Source organism: Molothrus aeneus, chromosome 20 (genome assembly GCF_037042795.1).
Source record: "Molothrus aeneus isolate 106 chromosome 20, BPBGC_Maene_1.0, whole genome shotgun sequence".
Lineage (NCBI taxonomy): Eukaryota > Metazoa > Chordata > Aves > Passeriformes > Icteridae > Molothrus > Molothrus aeneus.
In genome coordinates this window covers 1,453,317-1,472,157 of record NC_089665.1, presented here as the reverse complement: position 1 = coordinate 1,472,157, position 18,841 = coordinate 1,453,317, and the positions used below count along the sequence as shown (strand labels likewise).

General features: G+C 44.4%; 1 protein-coding gene across 2 annotated transcripts in view; it reads left to right on the top strand.

Moving 5' to 3' along the window:
* AUTS2 (activator of transcription and developmental regulator AUTS2) overlaps window positions 1–18,841 on the top strand; it is an 805,862-nt gene that overhangs the window by 783,131 nt on the left and 3,890 nt on the right. For both annotated transcript variants that reach the window (XM_066563240.1, XM_066563239.1), the window contains exons 11-18: window positions 3,591–3,686; window positions 4,958–5,029; window positions 6,638–6,667; window positions 8,155–8,226; window positions 11,796–11,937; window positions 12,448–12,525; window positions 13,791–13,874; window positions 14,729–14,951. In XM_066563240.1, coding sequence (XP_066419337.1) covers window positions 3,591–3,686; window positions 4,958–5,029; window positions 6,638–6,667; window positions 8,155–8,226; window positions 11,796–11,937; window positions 12,448–12,525; window positions 13,791–13,874; window positions 14,729–14,951 — 797 coding nt within the window. The remainder of the gene's footprint in view (window positions 1–3,590; window positions 3,687–4,957; window positions 5,030–6,637; window positions 6,668–8,154; window positions 8,227–11,795; window positions 11,938–12,447; window positions 12,526–13,790; window positions 13,875–14,728; window positions 14,952–18,841) is intronic.

Here is an 18,841-nt window from a genome sequence, read left to right as displayed (position 1 = left end):
CAGGGAGCTGAGCTGGGGCCAAGGCAGGGACCTGGTCTCTCCTGCCTTCCCTGGGGAAAGGTTTGTCCTTGGGAAAGGGCTGCCCCATGGCCCCTGTGGGACAGCTGCTGCCAGAGGATGCCATGGTGTCTGCACTGGGCTACCAGCCTGTCTGTGACCCCAGCAAGGCCAGCTGGGTGTCCCCTGGTCCTTCCCCTGGGACTGGTCTCAGGACACAGGGAATGGGAGCTGTCCCTTAGCTGGGCTGGGGGCACAGCCACAGGGCAGGAGAAATACAAATACTGTATCTATACAGTACTATACATATCTATATAGATACTAGATCTATATACATACTATACATATACATATAGATACTATACTGTATCTATACTATACAAATACTGTCGGAATGTGGCACTTGCACAGAGCTGTTCTAGGGACAAGAGCTCCCACTGTAGATGCACACCTGGAGCTCAGATACCTTAAAGCTGGCAGTGAGTGTGGGTGAACTTTGGAGGAGAACAGGGTCTGTTTGAGACTTAAAATCCATCTACTTTAGAACAGGGAGTGCAGCTCATATAGAAGCTAATGTTGAGTTTTAAATCAGTGTTATTTCTTCTCTTTTAGCACAGTGAGGCTTTGCTTTTACCTGCAGCTGCTGCCAGGTCTAGTTTAGCATCACATGCACCTGGCCAAGGTAGTCACTGCATGTTTCCCCAGGGAAAGCTAAAAGGAAAAACTGCTGCTCAAAAGAGAAGGAATTCTTGGGAAGAAGGATGTATTTGACTATGAAATGTGAATTCTGAAAGCTGGAGGAATTTAACTGATACAAATTAATCATGGAGATAAACTATTTATATTTTATTAATAATTCTGACCTTGAGGAAAGGTCACATTTAATTAACTTACCACTTGTTATAAAACTGAGGAAAGAATTTCTTATTATTAGTCATAGCCAATAGAATATGAAGTATTACATCTTTTGCCATCACTTAGAATTAGTCCATTACACAGAGAATTAAAGACAGAAGACACTGGAGAATATCAAGCACATTTTACTCATTAAAAGTTATTGTAAATGAGGACAAATGTCTCTTAATGGTTTCTCAAATGTCTACAGTTCAGTATCAACTAATCTCAAAATGTTTTCTGCACCATTGGATGGAGCAGGTCCAAATGAAATAGAATTAAAAACAACAGCAGCAACAGGAACAGAGGCTCAATATCAGGCTTTTGAACTGAGAAAATCTTCTGATACCTCTGAAATGTTTTCTCAGCTTTCAGTAAATACAATATGATAAATGACATTGCAAGATAAGCTAGTTGAAGGAAAAATGATGAAGAAAAGCACAAGTGTATGCCTGGCATATCCAAATCTGTCACAACTTCGTGGTACTGATTTACTCTGGGATGGGATTTGCTCAGTGTTTTCCCACCCCTCATGTCCAGTCTTTGACTTTGCCCAGTCCTGCTTCTGTTCAATTGGCCATTAACTCATTTATTTTGATCTTAAAAGTAGCACACAGTAGTTTGACTTTGCTCAGCCATGGTCAGAGGGGAATTGGTCTCAGCCAGAGAATCCTGTTAGGTTTTAGGGTGGCAATTCCAGTGGAGCTGCATCCTCTCTTAGATCCATCCCTTCCTAGATCCATCCCTCCTAGATCCATCCCTCCTAGATCCATCCCTCCTAGATCCATCCTTTCCTAGATCCATCCCTCCTAGATCCATCCCTCCTAGATCCATCCCTCCTAGATCCATCCCCTCCTAGATCCATCCCCTCCTAGATCCATCCCTCCTAGATCCATCCTTTCCTAGATCCATCCCCTCCTAGATCCATCCCCTCCTAGATCCATCCCTCCTAGATCCATCCTTTCCTAGATCCATCCCTCCTAGATCCATCCCCTCCTAGATCCATCCCCTCCTAGATCCATCCCTCCTAGATCCATCCTTTCCTAGATCCATCCCCTCCTAGATCCATCCCTCCTAGATCCATCCTTTCCTAGATCCATCCCTCCTAGATCCATCCCTCCTAGATCCATCCCTCCTAGATCCATCCTTTCCTAGATCCATCCTTTCCTAGATCCATCCTTTCCTAGATCCATCCCTCCTAGATCCATCCCTCCTAGATCCATCCCTCCTAGATCCATCCTTTCCTAGATCCATCCCTCCTAGATCCATCCCTCCTAGATCCATCCTTTCCTAGATCCATCCCTCCTAGATCCATCCCTCCTAGATCCATCCCCTCCTAGATCCATCCTTTCCTAGATCCATCCCTCCTAGATCCATCCCTCCTAGATCCATCCCCTGCTAGATCCATCCTTTCCTAGATCCATCCCTCCTAGATCCATCCCCTGCTAGATCCATCCTTTCCTAGATCCATCCCCTCCTAGATCCATCCATTCCTAGATCTATCCCCTCCTAGATTTATCCCCTCTGAGATCCAGAGGTTTCCCACCAAGAATGGGTTTGGAGTGTGATGTTTAGCATCCCTGACTCCCACCAGGAAGCAGTTTGCTGTGTGCTAGCAGCATTTTCATGAAACTGGGAGAGTTTTCTGTCACAACAAGAGCCAAAGGTTCACCAGCAGAGCACAGAGGCAGATTGGGATGTGATTGTTTATCATGGAATCACAGAGTGGGTTGGGCTGGAAGGGATGTTAAAAACCATCTCTTCCACCCCTGCCATGGCAGGGAGACCTTCCTATATCTCAGGCTGCTCCCAGCCCTGTCCAGCCTGGCCTTGGGCCCTGACAGGGATCCAGGGGCAGCCCCAGCTGCTCTGGGCACCCTGTGCCAGGGCCTGCCCACCCTCCCAGGGAACAATTTATTTGTTTAATTTACCTGCTTGTTTCCCTTGTGTTTGTCTGCATTAGCACAGAGCAGCATCTTGTTTGTTCCCAAATTCCTTTAGGACAGAGCACTGGGCTCAGGGAGGTCAGTGGAGGTGGGCACGTTTTTGTGCTGAGCATTCTCTCTTTACAAAAAACTCCCATCCATTTTTGGGAGGTTCTGCCTTAACATTTGGTTTGAATACTAATCTTTAACAAATCAGATTGTCTGTCTGCTAATATTAGATGTGGCAGGATATCCTCTCAGACAGACTAATGAAGTAAGAATTGTGCATATTTTCCTCATTTCCTACAGATACCATTAAAATCCCAACCTACTAATGGAGTTTTAATGATACAATATCCTAGAACTCGTAAGGGTTTTTTCCACTTAAACAGGAGATTTCTGAGCCTCATTCAGCTCAGGATTCTTCCTTTTCTCTTGAAACAAGTCACAGACTGAAACCATTTAAAACCTCTCACCAATTTAAAAATTAATAATTGAGGAGCAAATGTCTCCCTTATGCTGTGCTGGCCCGAGGCAGGTACAGGTTGCTGGCTGTCTGATTTTGGAACTGCTTTTAAGCTCTAAACCTCATGACATCTGTGAACATCCCATCGACTGCTTTAACTAACATTGTTGCAATGAGATCACTTCAATGCTTCTCAGTTTTCTCCATGTAACATTTTCCTACTATTCTGCAGGAATGCTGTCTGTGTCCTCCTCAGCTGCCTGTGCTGGTGGTGACCCAGTGTTGATGTTCTTCTCTTTCTGTTGCAGCTGTTTCACTCCTATCCTCCAGCTGTATCAGGTATTCCTCCCATGATCCCTCCCACCGGCCCCTTTGGCTCGCTGCAAGGAGCTTTCCAACCCAAGGTAAGGCAGGAATTACCTGGGACTGCTCAGGGCAGGGTTGGGCTTAGCAGAGGGTTCACATTCTGGAGAGGCTGAGCTCTGACTTACAGCTTCATTGCACAGGGGACAGTTGTCTTTTCCCAGATTTACCACAAAGAGAAGTTATTTCTCATTAAGTTCAGAAACATCTACAAGCATTTTTTAAAAAAAATTATTTATATAAAGGCTTGGTTAACTTTAGAAGCAATATAATTAGTTCTGAGATAGTGTGCATTAATGAAAGGTCATGTAATAATCAGGATTTTAAGAAATGGTGCTCATTCTTGTTTACTCATTTCCATAATTACCTGCCAGCTCCAGCACAGTGCAGAACACTGATTTGGCTGTCCTCATGGGTGATAACTGGGAGACAGAAATGTGGCAAGTTCAGGGCTTTTCTTTTTTGGTTTTTTTGGAGTCACTCTTTATTTATCAGTGGGAAGAAGTCAGTCTGTAGTCTTTGCAGCTAAAGACTGAAATCAGGAGTGGAATTTCTGCAGAGGAGAAACCTTCCTTAAATTGGCCCATCCACTCTAATGACTGAATATGTAAATTGCAGTTCATTAGTGAGATTCTTGTCTGTATGGTAATCAGACTGTTAACAACTCTCTTACTTAATTGTCAGTTATGCTGGAGCTGATTTCTATTTTCTTCATTTTGACAGAGGAACAAGCTCTGTCTAAATGTAGGGGGGTTGGGTTGGTTTTTTTTGTTTGGGTTTTTTTTCCCCCTCATAAAACTGCATTTTATTAACTGACTATTAACATTCAAATAATGGGAAGGGTTTCAATTTTTTCCAAGTGGATGTTTTCCTGATGCCCATATTGTGGCAGTCCCTGTGGATGGAGTTGAGGTCCTTGTGCAGTGTTGCTCTGTGTGCTGAGTGCATCCCTGGTAATCAGCAGAGCAGGGGCTGGGTCCTCCACATGCTGCTTTTGATGCTGTGTCATAAATGTGTTCCTAATCAGGTTTTTCACATTAGAAGATTTTCCAGTTTAAACAGTCACTGTTCCCTCAGTGGTTTTGATTAAACTAATGGGAAGTTGGTGGATAATCAAAGTGTGGATATGGAGATGATAATACTCCTATTACTGAGTGGATTATAATGGTTCTCCTTTCCTTTATAAAAAGTTTATCTCCATTGCTTAGACAATGTAATGATAAAGAATTATTATTTTGCACATTCTGTGGCTCATAGGCATTGTTACTGGTGTGCAGCTCATTAATGTTGTCTCTCCTTGTGGAATTTCCAGACTTCCAATCCTATTGATGTTGCAGCCAGACCTGGAACTGTCCCACATACCCTTCTACAGAAGGATCCACGGGTCTGTAAAAACTGTTTTCTTTTTCTCAAGTAAATCTTGTTCCTCCTGAAAACCTTGAATGCTGGGGCTGCCATCTTGAGAAAGTCCAAATGAACACCCTTAAAGCCAAAGCTGTCTGAGCTGTTTCATCAGGGAGGGCTGCAGAAATTCTGTGGGAACATTTCAAACAGCCCCTGTGCGCTGGCAGAGCTCTGTCCTTGATGGCAGCTCTCTCCCCCCAGGCCCAGGGGTATAAAGGCATAAAAGTCCAATTCAGTGTAGAAAATGTACAAACCTCCCCAAGATTTGTGTTTGTAGTCTGTAATTGTTTTTAATGTGGGTAATGACAGCTATTCCCTGGGTTACTGTAGCATTGATTGCCCCAGTGAAATACGGATGCACTTTATTGATCACTTGGTGCTTCTGGATTTCTGAGATCCAGGGGATGTGAACAGCATTTATTGCCTCAGCACTTTGTCCCTCTGCCCAAGGGTTGTTGGTGTGTTTGAATTGATGGCCATTATTTCCATGAGGAACTTCACACTCAAATATTTTTAGCAGAACTCTCAGACAAAAGCACTGAGGAGCTCTCCCTAAAATTCTGAGTTGTGGCACAGCTGAACCTCCAGAGCTGTTGTCTTTGTGTTGGGCTGAGTTCCAGTACTTTGGGTTGCTCAGCAGTGGAGCTGAGGCTGAGCTTTACACCAAGAGGAACCACATTTCTGTTTGTTTGTCTAAGTGCAGAGATAACCAGAACCTCCCATCAGGAAGTCATTTAGCTTTATGTTCCCTTTCAACTGGGAGTGAGTTTCGATTATTTCAAGATGATGCATTGTGCCATCACTGCATCTGCTAAGTACCTTCTGCACCTATAAATCTCCCTTAGTATTGCATTTCAAAACAGAAAATCCAAAACAAATGAGCAGTACCCAATAAATTGAATTATTTCCCAGCATTTATTGATGAAATATGAGCAAAAAAGGGGAATAAGAAAAAAATCTACTCAAAAAAAAACCCCTAACAGGCCACATCAAAAATAAAAATGAGAAAATTGGGTTTTTATATGGGCCCTGTTTACCAACATTGTTTCAGTGTGCTAATAATTAAGGCAAAGCCCATTTATGGCAGAGAGCAGCTCGGGCAGCAGTGAGGCACAAGGCCATGACCTTGGCTGGTGGGTGGGCACAGTGCTGGTGTGCAGGGCATGGCTCACACCCCATTCCAGCCATCCCAGCCCCTCTGTGCCATCAAGCCTTGTCCATTATCCAGCCTTGCCATGAGCTGAGGAGCTCTGAAAGATGAGAGCAGGAGTTTGCCCAAAGGACAGATCTGTGCCTCCATCAGTGCAGTTAACCGGCCATTTCTGCAGCATTAAATCAACAAATTGCTGCTGCTGCCAGGGGCCAGAGCTCTGGTGGAGCTGCTCGTCACCACTCAGGTGCCACAGCCAGGGGGAGGGGACAGCACGGAGATGGAGGCTCAGGACTAATTATTATCCAAAAGGCCTTCATTTGAAAGTAAAATTCTAACATTTTAATTTAGTCTCTTAATGAAGCAATACAGATTTGTTAATTAGAGCAATTGTTTGAGTGACAGGCGTGTAACCAAGCTGTCATTTCTTCTTCACAGTTGACAGATCCGTTCAGGCCCATGTTGAGGGTAAGAAATCTTCCTGTGCTCCTGTTTGTCAAGCTCGGCTCAGTCCCACCAGGTTGCAGCACAGAATAATCCCAAATGAGAGCTGCCAAGTGTCACCTGGGCAGTTCTGCCCCGCTTTTGGGAGAGCACAGGCACTCCTGCAGCTCCTGATCACTCAGGGACAAGGCAGAGTTTCACAGTTGGAAGTTTTGCTCTTTTCATGCAACCCCTCACGTGAATACTTGGGCTTAAATATTGCTGATCCTTCCGTTATGGTTTCCTGAGGCAAATCCTAGAGATCCTGGCAGTGATTCCCTTTTATTTCACTGCACTCTGAAGGAGTTTGCTTTATTATTTTATTATGTGTTTTCTGTGTTACTCAGTTTGATATGTCCCACCCAGGTATCTCACTGTCCACTGTAGATAGACAATCCCCTTCAACCACAAAATATTTTTTAAAAAAGGATCTAAAGACCCAGTTCATCACTCATCCAAAAGGGGTTTTTGTTACTTTTTCAGCACATTCAAGAAAAAGGTCTAGATTTTGCTTTAGTGAACTTACTAAATCACTAGCACAGCCAGTTTTTGCAAATTAGCAAAAGGCTTGAGTTTAGGGTAGTATGTCTGTGAGATAGAATTAATTTTTTAAAATTATTTAATTATTGGTTGATACCCAGCTAGAAATAGAAGACAGAGCATGTGCCATAGTTTGTGAAACATTTAATTCAAGTAGCTTAAGGTGACTCTTGAATTCCTGTGATAATTTTTGAATCTGCAGGAGTCATTACTTGTGTAGGTAACTACAGACCCCTAAGTAACAAAATTGAAGAAAGTATCTCTCAAATGAGTCTTTTTCAGACAGTTTCCAGCTGTGCTGGAAATGGAGTACAAACTCAACAGGAGGCCTAACAAGCACTCTTGTTCCTGCCTCCCTCTCTCCTCCCTGTGACTTGGGGGGACAGGGAGGATGCAAAGACCCCCAGACAGAGTGAATTGAGTGACCTCCATTGTTTTCAGCACATTTATGAGCTGAAATCTTGGGGGGACAGACCAGCAATTACATGAGGGAGTCAGATGAATTTTGAAAACCAGAGTGACCTTTTAAACCACTTCCATTTTCATCATTTGGTGGAAATGCCAGTTGTGGAAATGACCTGAGTGTGCAGCTGTGAGCGGTCCAGCTGTGCAGGGCAGCTGCTCACAGGGACACAGCTTCACAGCTGTCAGCAGCACAAGCTGCACTCTCAGCCAGTGGCATCAGAGGATTACAGGAGCGTGTCCAGCTGGAGCATTCCTGGATAGCCAGATCAATTCCCCAGCAAGGGACAAGTCTTTCCAGTTCTGGTTTTCCAGGAGGATGGAGAGGGAACCCTTTGCTTTCAGTTATCTTGGCGTGGGGATCCCCCAGACCAAACCAGACAGGGCTCAGGGTCTGTTTTCTTCTAGAAATAGAATAGAGCATCACTTCAGGTTTTTGATAGTTACTGATTCATGTCTTGTTTTTCCAGAAACCTGGCAAGTGGTGTGCTATGCACGTTCACATCGCCTGGCAGATCTACCATCACCAACAGAAGGTCAAGGTCAGTGCCTGGGAAGCCTGGACTGGGGTGGAGGGCACAGAGCAGAGCTCAGACAGGAAGGGCTGGCTCTCACCTGGGCACTTCTGTGCCATGGCCAGTGCCTTGGTAAAGGCACACACACAGCATTGAGCAGAAGTCTCATTGCTGAGGGTTGGTGTAAGGGTGAAAAGCTGAAGGCAGAGTCCCAGCAGAGTGTCTGGGATGTGCTGGAGCCAGGACAGCAGATCCTGGGTAAGAGCTCCAGCTCTGTAGCTAGGAGACAAGGTGGCTTTTATTTATTTATGGCTGAGGACACAAATGTATCAAGTGGGATTTTTTCCTGGAGACCCTAGGCGTGTGTATCCATTTCCTCTGATTAATGTTCAGGGCAGGAGAGGGTGCAGGAAGCCTTAGGATGCTTTACCAGTGTGGCTGCACAGGCTCCCCTGAGCCTTCCTTCACAACCCCTCATGGCTGGAGGGTGGCACCTGGGTGTGTCCAGGCTGCCCAGGCAGGCACAGCCTCTCAGGGGATGTTGTGTTAGCAGACACTGCCTCACTGCACTGAAGGTCAGGGGATGGGAGCCCTGTTTTAGTTATTTCTCAAGCTCTGAGGCTTCAAGGGTGAAGGCCATGAGCAGTTTTCCATTCTTACTGTAACTGAATTGCCATTGCATGTGGACTCTGGGAAAGTTTCTTGCCCTTTATGGTATTTTCACTGTACCCATCACTTTAAGATCTTGTGTTGCTCCTACAGTTTTTCAGTAAGTCAGGAATGGTTGCTGTTCTTCACTGCTCATACTTCAGGAATCAATAGCTTGTGTTAGAAACTAAAATTACCAGGGAATCCTTAGCACTTTGCAGCTTGTGTGTGCACTTGAATTGTGTAGGGTAGTGCTATAAGAATATGAAGATGTTGAACAGCTATGAAAACCTGCAGCTAATAGAGTTTAAAAATAACCCTTTTAAACAAGGTTGACAGGTTAATTTGCTGCAGTAGACATATCTCTCTTCTCTGCTTCCTTATGTTTCCCCTGCTAGTGATCTTCATTCATCTTCCCATTATCAAAAAAGACAAGATTATAGACCTAGAGAGTTATATGTCCTTTTTTTTTATTTTATTGAAAAGGTATTTTCTTGAAAAGAAATTATTATTCCCATGCTATCTGTGTCCTTTGAATCTTCCTTGATTTGATATTCAGAGAGAGGTCAAACCAGTATATTTATAACTCACAGTAAATGCCATTTTCATGCAGCCATTTCTTTTACCTCATACTTTTCCACCTTGCATGTTAAAAAAAAAATCAAGAATAAAGCCCAGAAGCACATGAAAGGATGTTGCTCGAGTTTTTGAGGCTGTGCTTGATGATATTTTCAGGAATAATTGAGAAGTGTGTCTGGTCAGTAAGGAGGGGTGGGGTGTCCCTGATACACAGGAACCGTGTCCCCCTCCTGATGTGACCACAAAGGTGAATCTCTGCCCAAAGGCTCACACAGGACAATTTCTCCTTATTCACTGCCATGGTTGTGAAGGTGCCTTTTCTTCTGCACAAGCTGCAGGTGCTGCCTGAGCACAGAGCAGGGAATCAAAGGGGCTGGGTTCCAGTTTGCATGCAGTGCCACAGGACTGCTGCCAGTAACGATCTGGCCCAGTAATTGCTTGCAGAGGGCAGCAGCAGGCACTGAAGGAGCAGGCACAATGGGAAACTTTAAAACACAACCTTCCTGACCTCAGGAAAAATTGCATGCAGCTGTGGATGCTGTTTGGCTGCCTGTGCCTCTGCTGCAAGACCTGGGTAACCTCTGCACACCTCAGGGATTCAACAGAGCTGCACAGCAGTCAGGGCACAGAGCACATTTACACCCTCCTTACACTGCCCACTGCTCAGGAGAGGATTTATGCTCCATATTTGGGCCTCTCTCCTTTAGGAAGGGCCTTACAGCCTGATCTAAGGGCAGTGCAGACATTTACATTGATTTTTGTGGGCAGCGTGCTCAGGTGTTACACATTTTCTGGAAATACATTAGGAAGGATTGGCACCCAGGGGCTGCTCTCCTGAACAGCAGCTGGGGAGAAAAGAAATCTGACCATTTCCCTGGTACTATTTTAAGGTGAACCAGCACATTCAGAAATCTTTTAACACATCCATGGTATTCCTGTTCCTCTTCAGACAGGGGATTTGTTCGTTATTTAGAGCAGCACCATTCATATGGCTGCAATTAAAGCTTCAGCCAGCTTTTGCTATTCTGAGTAATGCCTGTCAGGGTTTATAACTTGGTTGTTAAAAAAGAATAAAAAGAGTTCACAGCATAAAAATCTGGCACACGGGCTTCAAGTGAGGCATTTGTATTTTCTGAACTCCTTTTAACTATTAAAGCACTTCAGTGTTACTTCCTTAAAAGACTTGACCTTGACTTGGCAATTTCAGTATTCTTGCAGGCCATTATCTCCAGACATAGATAATGCCTTTGTTTCCCTTTTCTTTTCTTGTTTTCCTTCTTTTTTTCTTTTTTCTTGTTCTCATGACTACACAGACATGTTTCTAGCACTTGAAAAACAGCTATGAGGCACGCACATTAATTTGATCATAACTTTTTAATATGCATATTTATATCATTGCAATAGTTTGTACTTGGGGCTGGCACAGTATTAAATACTGATTTATAAAGCGTAGCCTGCTCCAGAACTACTGTTAAGATCTCCTGGTTCCTTGTTACCCATTTAGAAATCCTTTCAGCTGCCCTGCACAATTAATCAGCCATCTGCATTTAGGGAGTTCTGGCAGCACAGGTAATTGGGAATTTGGTTTTCTTCCTTCATTCTATAAAACTACTGAAGTGGGCACCCCTGAAATGGGGATGTGGCACAAAGAAGAGCACATCCTTCATCCACTTATCACTCACAGTGCAGCTGCCTCAGCAAATTCCCCTCACAAGAGGGAGGCTGCTGACTCTAGCACATGTAAATAAAGACATGCAGTACTTTGGGTGTGGAGTAGGAGCTGTCAAAGTGGGACTCAACCACTCCTGCTCTGCAGTCTGGTCCTTTCAGCCCCTCTTCAGGCTGAGGGGCACTGGAGGGTGCTTTGCATCCAGCATTTCTTGGTGGCAGCTTTCCCTGGGAAATGAGTGGTTGTGGTGTCCATGTCTGGTCTTTCAGCCCCCCTGCCCAGCTGGGAGCAGGGCCAAGCTGACATTCCCATTTAATTATTGTGGGACAGACCTGTCCTTACAGCTCAGCGAGTGTCTGAGGCCTCTTCAGAGAGTTTTATGTTTGTTGTTGAAGGCAGCTCTGTGCTGAACATCCTGGAGGGATGGGTATGAGCATATGTGAAAACACTGGTGAAATTAGCAGGAAATATGCAAGAGCCTGAGCTTTTCCCTCTTTGCCTTAGATTCCCCTTCCAGGAAAACAGCTGTGCTTGGGAGTCCCAAAATCCAATATTTGTGCACCTGTGCTTGGGGTCCCAAAATCCAATATTCTTGTTAAAACATCAGTATGAATGAGCTGCTCTACCCACATCATTCTGGAAGTGCCTTTTGCTGTTGCCTTTTCAGACAGTCTCTTCCAAGTCCTGTTTTCCATTTCAGAAACAGATGCAGTCTGACCCACACAAGCTGGACTTTGGCCTGAAACCAGAATTTCTGAGCAGGCCACCAGGCCCCAGCCTTTTTGGAGCCATCCACCACCCCCATGACCTGGCTCGGCCATCAACTCTCTTCTCCACAGCCAGTGAGTACTGAAAGTGAAATCCCCTTCTTGCTCCTTGCTCATTAAAATGCTGATCCTTGCCATGAATTTCCCTTAAGCTTTGGCTTATGAACTCTCTGCAAGACATGCCAGGGGCTATTAGTCTATTTGATAAATATTTTAAAATGGTTCTGTATGCTTTTATAAAAAGCCCAACCTGCTGGAACACTGCTAGGTAGTAAATGAAGGAACATTTCCTCACAGAGTGATGTCTGATGCATCGTGGAGATCAGTGTTGGAAATAAGGTGTATTTCACACACATTTCCTTTTTGTTTCTGACCTGAAACATTAATTCCCCTGCATCCCTTATCCTCTAACCGGGTATTTCTGTTTGGAAAAGCAGCTGCTCTTTGCATAGGACCCTGTGAGCCCCGTGCAGGGCACAGCAATGTCAGCTGACATGAGCTGTTAAAGAAAGGACAGCCCAGAGCACAGCAAGTCCCTCTGTGAGCCTGTGCTGGGAATTGACCCCTTTTGCTTTGTTTTGGCAGGTGGGGGGCATCCAGCTGGAACCCCTTTTGGCCCACCACCCCACCACAGCAACTTCCTGAACCCAGCTGCTCACCTAGGTACGTCCTCTCAGCTCGGGGGTACAGCTCAGGCATTGACCACTGAGAAATGACAGACTTCCTGTGGGGAGACACTCTGAGCATTCTGCTTACTAGCCTTTACAAATGGCACATTTTAGCTGTTTAGTTTTAGTCTTTACCAGGTAGAAGTTCTAAATACACAGAAAGTGTCACTGACTGTGTTTTGAAATACCTTCTGGACATTAGAGGAGCAGAGTGACAGGGCTAGCTGGGTTTCGTTTGAGTTATGCTTTAAACCAGTCCAAAAAATGCCTTAAGGGCAATGTTTCAGATCACAGAGATGTTTATTTTCCTAACTCCTACTTAGATATCTGTTTTTCCATTAAAGTGAATAGGAAACATAGCTTTAAAATCTTGTGATCTGGCTTCATGTGTCAGTTAGTGAAAATTGGTGAATACCCATTTAAAACCAGAACTACCCAAGTTACCAGATGTTGTTATTTCCTTTCTAGCTTACTGCTTTTGTAATAAGGTGATTTGCCCATTATGGGAGCATCCAAGACCAAGACTTTACATTGGCATTTTATTTTGCATGGGGAAGCATTTGGGAGGGGCACCAAACTGGTACAGCAAACAGACAATGCAGGTTTATCATTCTGCACTTTGCTGCCTATGGAAAATGCTGGCTTTGGGCTTCTTTTTCTCTGTGCTGATATCTACCAGAAGTGACTTCATCTAAATTGTTAGACTGCTCCAAAATAAAGTGAGAATTTGCTTTATATGATTTTTCCGTTGCCTGTATGCATTAACTAAAAAGTTGTTCCAGCATTTTTCAGTCCATATTAGTTTTTTGTGTAGTATGAACAATAAACACCAAGGGAATCACAGAATGCTCTGGCCAGCATGACATATCAGTGGAACAGGACATTTTATTTATACCCTGGCTCTGGCTTAGGAGACATGGCCTGAAGGTGTTTGGAGCACAGTTAATGATAGTCTGACTAGCAAGGGACATTTCCTGAGGAAGGAAATAAAAGGAAGTAAAACCAGAGATGTTTGCAGGTTTCAAATGAAGTATCATGTCCATTTTAACATCTTGATTTCCTTTAAGAGGAATTTTTTTAGTAGATGATGCCATGGGTATGGCCAGGAACAAAGTCAATGTTTTGTGTCCCAGCCCCTCAGAACTCTGCTGTGTGTGGGGGGAGCTGGGCACAGCTGGGGTGCAGAGGGGTGCCCCAGGGGTGCTGGGTGGGAGCTGGCAGCCTCGGGGGTTTCAGCTCTTTGTGTTTGTTGGTTTGCAGAGCCCTTCAACCGGCCGGCGTCGTTCAGCGGCCTCACCGCCGTGGGCAGCAACGCCTTCGGGGGGCTCGGGAACCCCACAGTCAGTGAGTACCTGGGCCACGGCCCTCCCTGCTCTGCAGCCTGCCAGGGCCACTCAGGGGACTCTTGGCTCTCTTTTGTACTGGTTGGTTACATCACCTACCACTAAAAGATGGGAATTTGGAAAACAACCTTTTCCAGTTGTCAGTAAATTGGTTTTTGTTAATTACTTAATAGTTTGGTTTCAACCTAGTGCTAAATGTTACCATTACATTGTTCATTAAAAAAAAATAGAGCCTTTGAGTGTTTGTGAAATTTCCCACAGTTTTGTTGCATGTTCAGAAGTAAATAATGTGTGCAGCTAGAGAGCTGTGGATGGAGATTTTTTTTTCCTTTCTCACCAGTAATTCAGGCCATGTGCCTGGAAAAGATCACTAACCTGCATTTACTAGTCCAGGTTCATCAACATTTTTCTAAATTTAGCCAGTCACAGAAAATCATCCTTTTAAAAGTCACTCTCTTTCTTCATACTTCAAATCTGGCATGATTTTGGTCACATTTTATTTTGGTTCAGGATCAAATGCAACAAGTTCCATTATTTATAGTCCCTATAACAGTCATTTCCTGATGTCTCCAAAACATTTGGAATAAGGGTCATTGTCACTTTTATCTTACTCCTTCATCCCTTGTCAATTTTATCCACAGCATTTCCCTTTCCAATTAAAAGAGCTGTCAGATGCCTGCCCATTTTTAGGAATGAGACCCTCTAATGAATCTCTGTTAATTTCCTTTCCTTTTCCAGCTCCCAATAATATGTATTCATTTTAACTCTGAGTGCTGTAAAAGTTGTTTTGGTAAGTACCTTCACTAGAGCATACCTTTTTCTTAAACCTTTTTGTTTTCCACTTCACCATTTCAGCACCCAACTCAATGTTCGGCCACAAGGATGGCCCCAGTATGCAGAGCTTTAGCAACCCTCACGAGCCCTGGAACCGACTGCACCGAACTCCTCCTTCGTTCCCGACCCCTCCGCCCTGGCTGAAGCCAGGAGAGCTGGAGCGCAGTTCATCTGCTGCAGCTCATGACAGAGATAGAGATGTAGATAAACGAGACTCATCTGTTAGTAAAGATGACAAAGAAAGGTACGAAAGAACACTTCCAAGAATTGTCTAGTTCAAAGCTTGGGGCTCCGTTCCGCTTTTAACCCTCCCCAGCCTGGCACCTTGTGAACCCAGAGCTTCACCAGAGGCACACCTGGAGCTGTCCCCAGGGTGGCACCACGGAAGAGGCAGGTTTGCAGCTCAGGTGTTCCCCTCTGCAGGGTTTCTCTTCCCACTTGCACCTCACACTTCACCTGAAGGAGTTTGCTGGAGCCCAGTTCAGGCAGTGTCAAGTGGGAATAGAATCAGACCCACCCACCCTTACCTTGTGGGTCACATTGTCATAGGTCTCTTGAAGGGTTAACATGGAGATAGTGCCTGACAGCATGGAGGAAAGGATTCTGAGGTCTATCAGATGCTTATCTGCACCTTCAAATACTTAAATATCTTTGTAAATCAGACCTTGTCTGCAAAACACTTTCTCCCTCCTCAAAAAACAGCCTGACCAGAGGGACCAGTGCTAAAGGTGTGAGATGAGAAGACTAAAATGCACCAGGAATGTCATGTGCCAAAACCATAGCAAGCTTCAGAGCATGCAGTTCATGAAAAGCACCTTCTTTCCCCTCAGAGAAGCCCCTACACTTGCACTGCTGTTAGCACACCTTCCAACTTCTTTCTATTCAGTGTTTTACATGGACTTGCATGCTCACATGTCCAGGCTGGGAAGGGTTAATGGAAAGTAACACCTGGTCATATTTATTTTTTGTCAGGACTGTTCCCATTATTCAGTTAACGCAGTAAAAATTCCTCTTAACATTGAAATACCAAATTTATAAGAGTTTGCCATTCAGCAAGTGTCATGCCTTCCTTGAAAACTGTAGAGAGGCTGATTTCAGCTTTTTCAGTTGTGGCTTGATGGCTTTCCTGTTAAGTTTGCACATTACTTTACTACATAATGGCTATTTGTTTCTAATATTTTAATCTAAAAGAATATTTAGGAGATGTGCTTTTCTGACTTCTCTGTCACTAACCCAAAGATATGCATTAGTAGCCTTTTCTAAAAGAAGTTATGCTAACACATTAGATATTCTAAAACTACATGTAAGAGCTTTTCTACATTGTTCTAAAAGAAAGGCTAACTACAGATCTTTTCACCTACATTTTCCATTTGGAATATTTTCTGTTTGGTAGCATAGCTTCATTATTTTCATGTCTGATGTTAATGCTTCAAAAGAAATTGCTGTTACAAATTGGGTTTTCTGTCCTGCAAAAGGCTTAAGCATGTGAGTAACTTTACTGGCTTGAATGGCAAAGCATTTTAGTTACTATGAACTGGGTAGTCTGTAGAATTATGTGATTATTTTGGTTGTTGTTTTGTTGTTTTCTCATGGAGTGTTCTGCTGAAGGAAATCCCTTACTGAAAACATTCATTGCAAGCTGCTTTGGCATTGCCTGAACTCCATATCATAGCTCAGAACATATTTCTGTTCAATAATTTGAGAGCTTAGCAGTAAGCATCATCCATCCCTCACACTTGTGCACAGTTCCAGCCTGCAGTGAGTGCAGTCCTGGTTTCACCCCTGCAGTGCTGCTGTGTGCCCAGCTCTGTGGGCTGGGACATGGCACTTTGCAGCATCTTCACACTGTGGGCTGTGTGAGGAAGGCTGAGAATCCCTTCCCAGAGCTGTGCTCCCTGTGCAGAGAATGTCTGAGGAGTTGAGAGCCTCTCCCACCTCCTCCTTACATCCAGGGGCACCCAGTGGGATGAGCACAGAGCTTTCTAGTTGAGGTCCCAACCTTTGTTATCTATTTGAAATGAATTTGCCCAAGCAGGAAGAGCTGGGAATCACACCCAGAGGTTTGATTTCATCTCAAAATCACCTGGTCATCAAGGGTCTAACCTTACCAACCCAGGAATGGCCCAGGAAGCCAAAAGCATTGAGCTCAATTGGAGCTCCCCAGCTAAGGTTGGTTTGGGGTGGGTGGAGATCCCTGGTGGCTCCTCTTGGCTCAGCTGCATGGCCTGTGCACCAGAGCCCTGCCAGGCAGACTGAGAGGTGAATCCTCAGACAGCCCAGAGAGTACAGAACTGCAGCAGTGACCCTTTCCTGGCTGGGAGTGGCACTGCAGAGCCCTGATGGCTCCTGGAACATTGCATCTCCCTTCCAGCTCTGGGTATTCTGGGACTGATGGATTGCAGTTGTGGAGGGGTTTTTTTTAAAGACTCTTTTATTCCAGCCCAACATTAGGGAGAAAAAAAAAAAAAAAGTAAAAATAGCAAATGTGGAAAGCAGGATTTGTTCCTTTTCAGTGGTATTTTGTTTAAAAGATGTCACTGAACACTTCCAGTATAATCATAATGGCATTTAAGGGTCTGCAATCCTAGAGCATTAAACCAAACCAACCAAGAATCTGTTGATCTTTCAATCAATATAAATGAGGCACACACCTCAGCATAAGAAATTCAGTATTTTTCAGTGTAGCACACAGCCTCAGAACTTCTCTTACTTGGTAATAAGTTCATTGAATAATGTGATTTCAAGTTTCTTCTTTGTGGAGGCAGTGGCTTAGAGCTGTTCTTATATTACCAACCTCAGGAGCTCTTGACAAATGTGAGGATTAAAAAGTTATTCCTTCTCTGTCCACTGGACTATGTGCAGTTCCCTTAAATGAGCTGGATAATCAGGAGCCTCTTGAGATGTTACCACAGGACTGTCATTGAATACAATGACATTGGCAAAGGAATTTGTCATTTTGGTTGCACATATATTTCTCCTTAATTATAGAAAACAGCTGTTATTTTTTCCACATTTTATATGTCATTTAAAGTACTCCAATTATATAGGAAATTGATTAAATATCAACAAAAGGACTGACTGAGCTTTCCTAGGGAAATAAAACAATTAAGGGTACCCTCTGAACTAGTCCCATGAGCAAAATAAATAAAAGATTAGGTATTGCAGAGCCCACAAGCCAGTGTTTTCCCAGCAAAGTAAAAGAATTGAACCTTCATGTTGAGAATCCTTCACTGGAGGGCCTTGACTTCATCTCCCTGTGTCCAGATGTGGAAGCTGTTAAATGCCTCAACTCTTGGTGAAAAGCAAGTGGAGGGAAATTAGAGCCAGGATGTGATTTCCAGACTGTTCAGGTCCCATTGAATGAAGGCAGCACCTGATCCCAAGCAGTGAAGTGCTGGACAGTGCAGACCAGGCAGGGCTGGTATCAGATGCTCTGTCTTCCAAGTGTTTTCCAGGAGTCACATTCTGGACTTTGGACGTCTCTCAGACATGGCCCATGAAATGACAGTTTCAACAGTTCAGTCTAGACACATCAAAAGATGCACCTGGTGACATTAGAATGAGAGTTTCCTTCTCCACAGGCATTTTTTCTGCATTTGCTGCAGTTTCACTGCCCAAAAGTACCTAGAGCTACAAATCTTACACAGCTCAGCAAAAAAAGTCGGTGGCAGAAATTGTACAGGTGAGGGAGCAAGGGTTCACTGTGAAGTCACCCTCTGAGCTGCCCTTCAGCAGCCACTACTGCTGATCTTGCCCAGAGTGTCACCTGCTGGTGACACCAGCACCAGAGAGACACCATGTCAGCTGAGGGGAGCCCTCACTGCTTACCCTTTCCACAGAATCCCAGAATAGCTGGGGTTGGAAGGGACCTCTGGAGATCATCCACTCCAACCCCCTGCGGAGGCAGGGCCACCCAGAGCGGGTGACACAGGAATGTGCCAGGTGGGTTTTGTCTTCAGAGAGACCTCCCTGGGCATCCTCTTCCAGTGCTCTGCCACCCTCAATGGAAAGAAGTTCTTCCTTATGTTGAGTTGGAACTTCCTTGGTTTTAGTTTCTGGCCATAAATAATTGTTGCCTTTAACAGCACATTGTCCCTCATCCCACATGGAACAGAATTTCCATGCTCAGCAAAC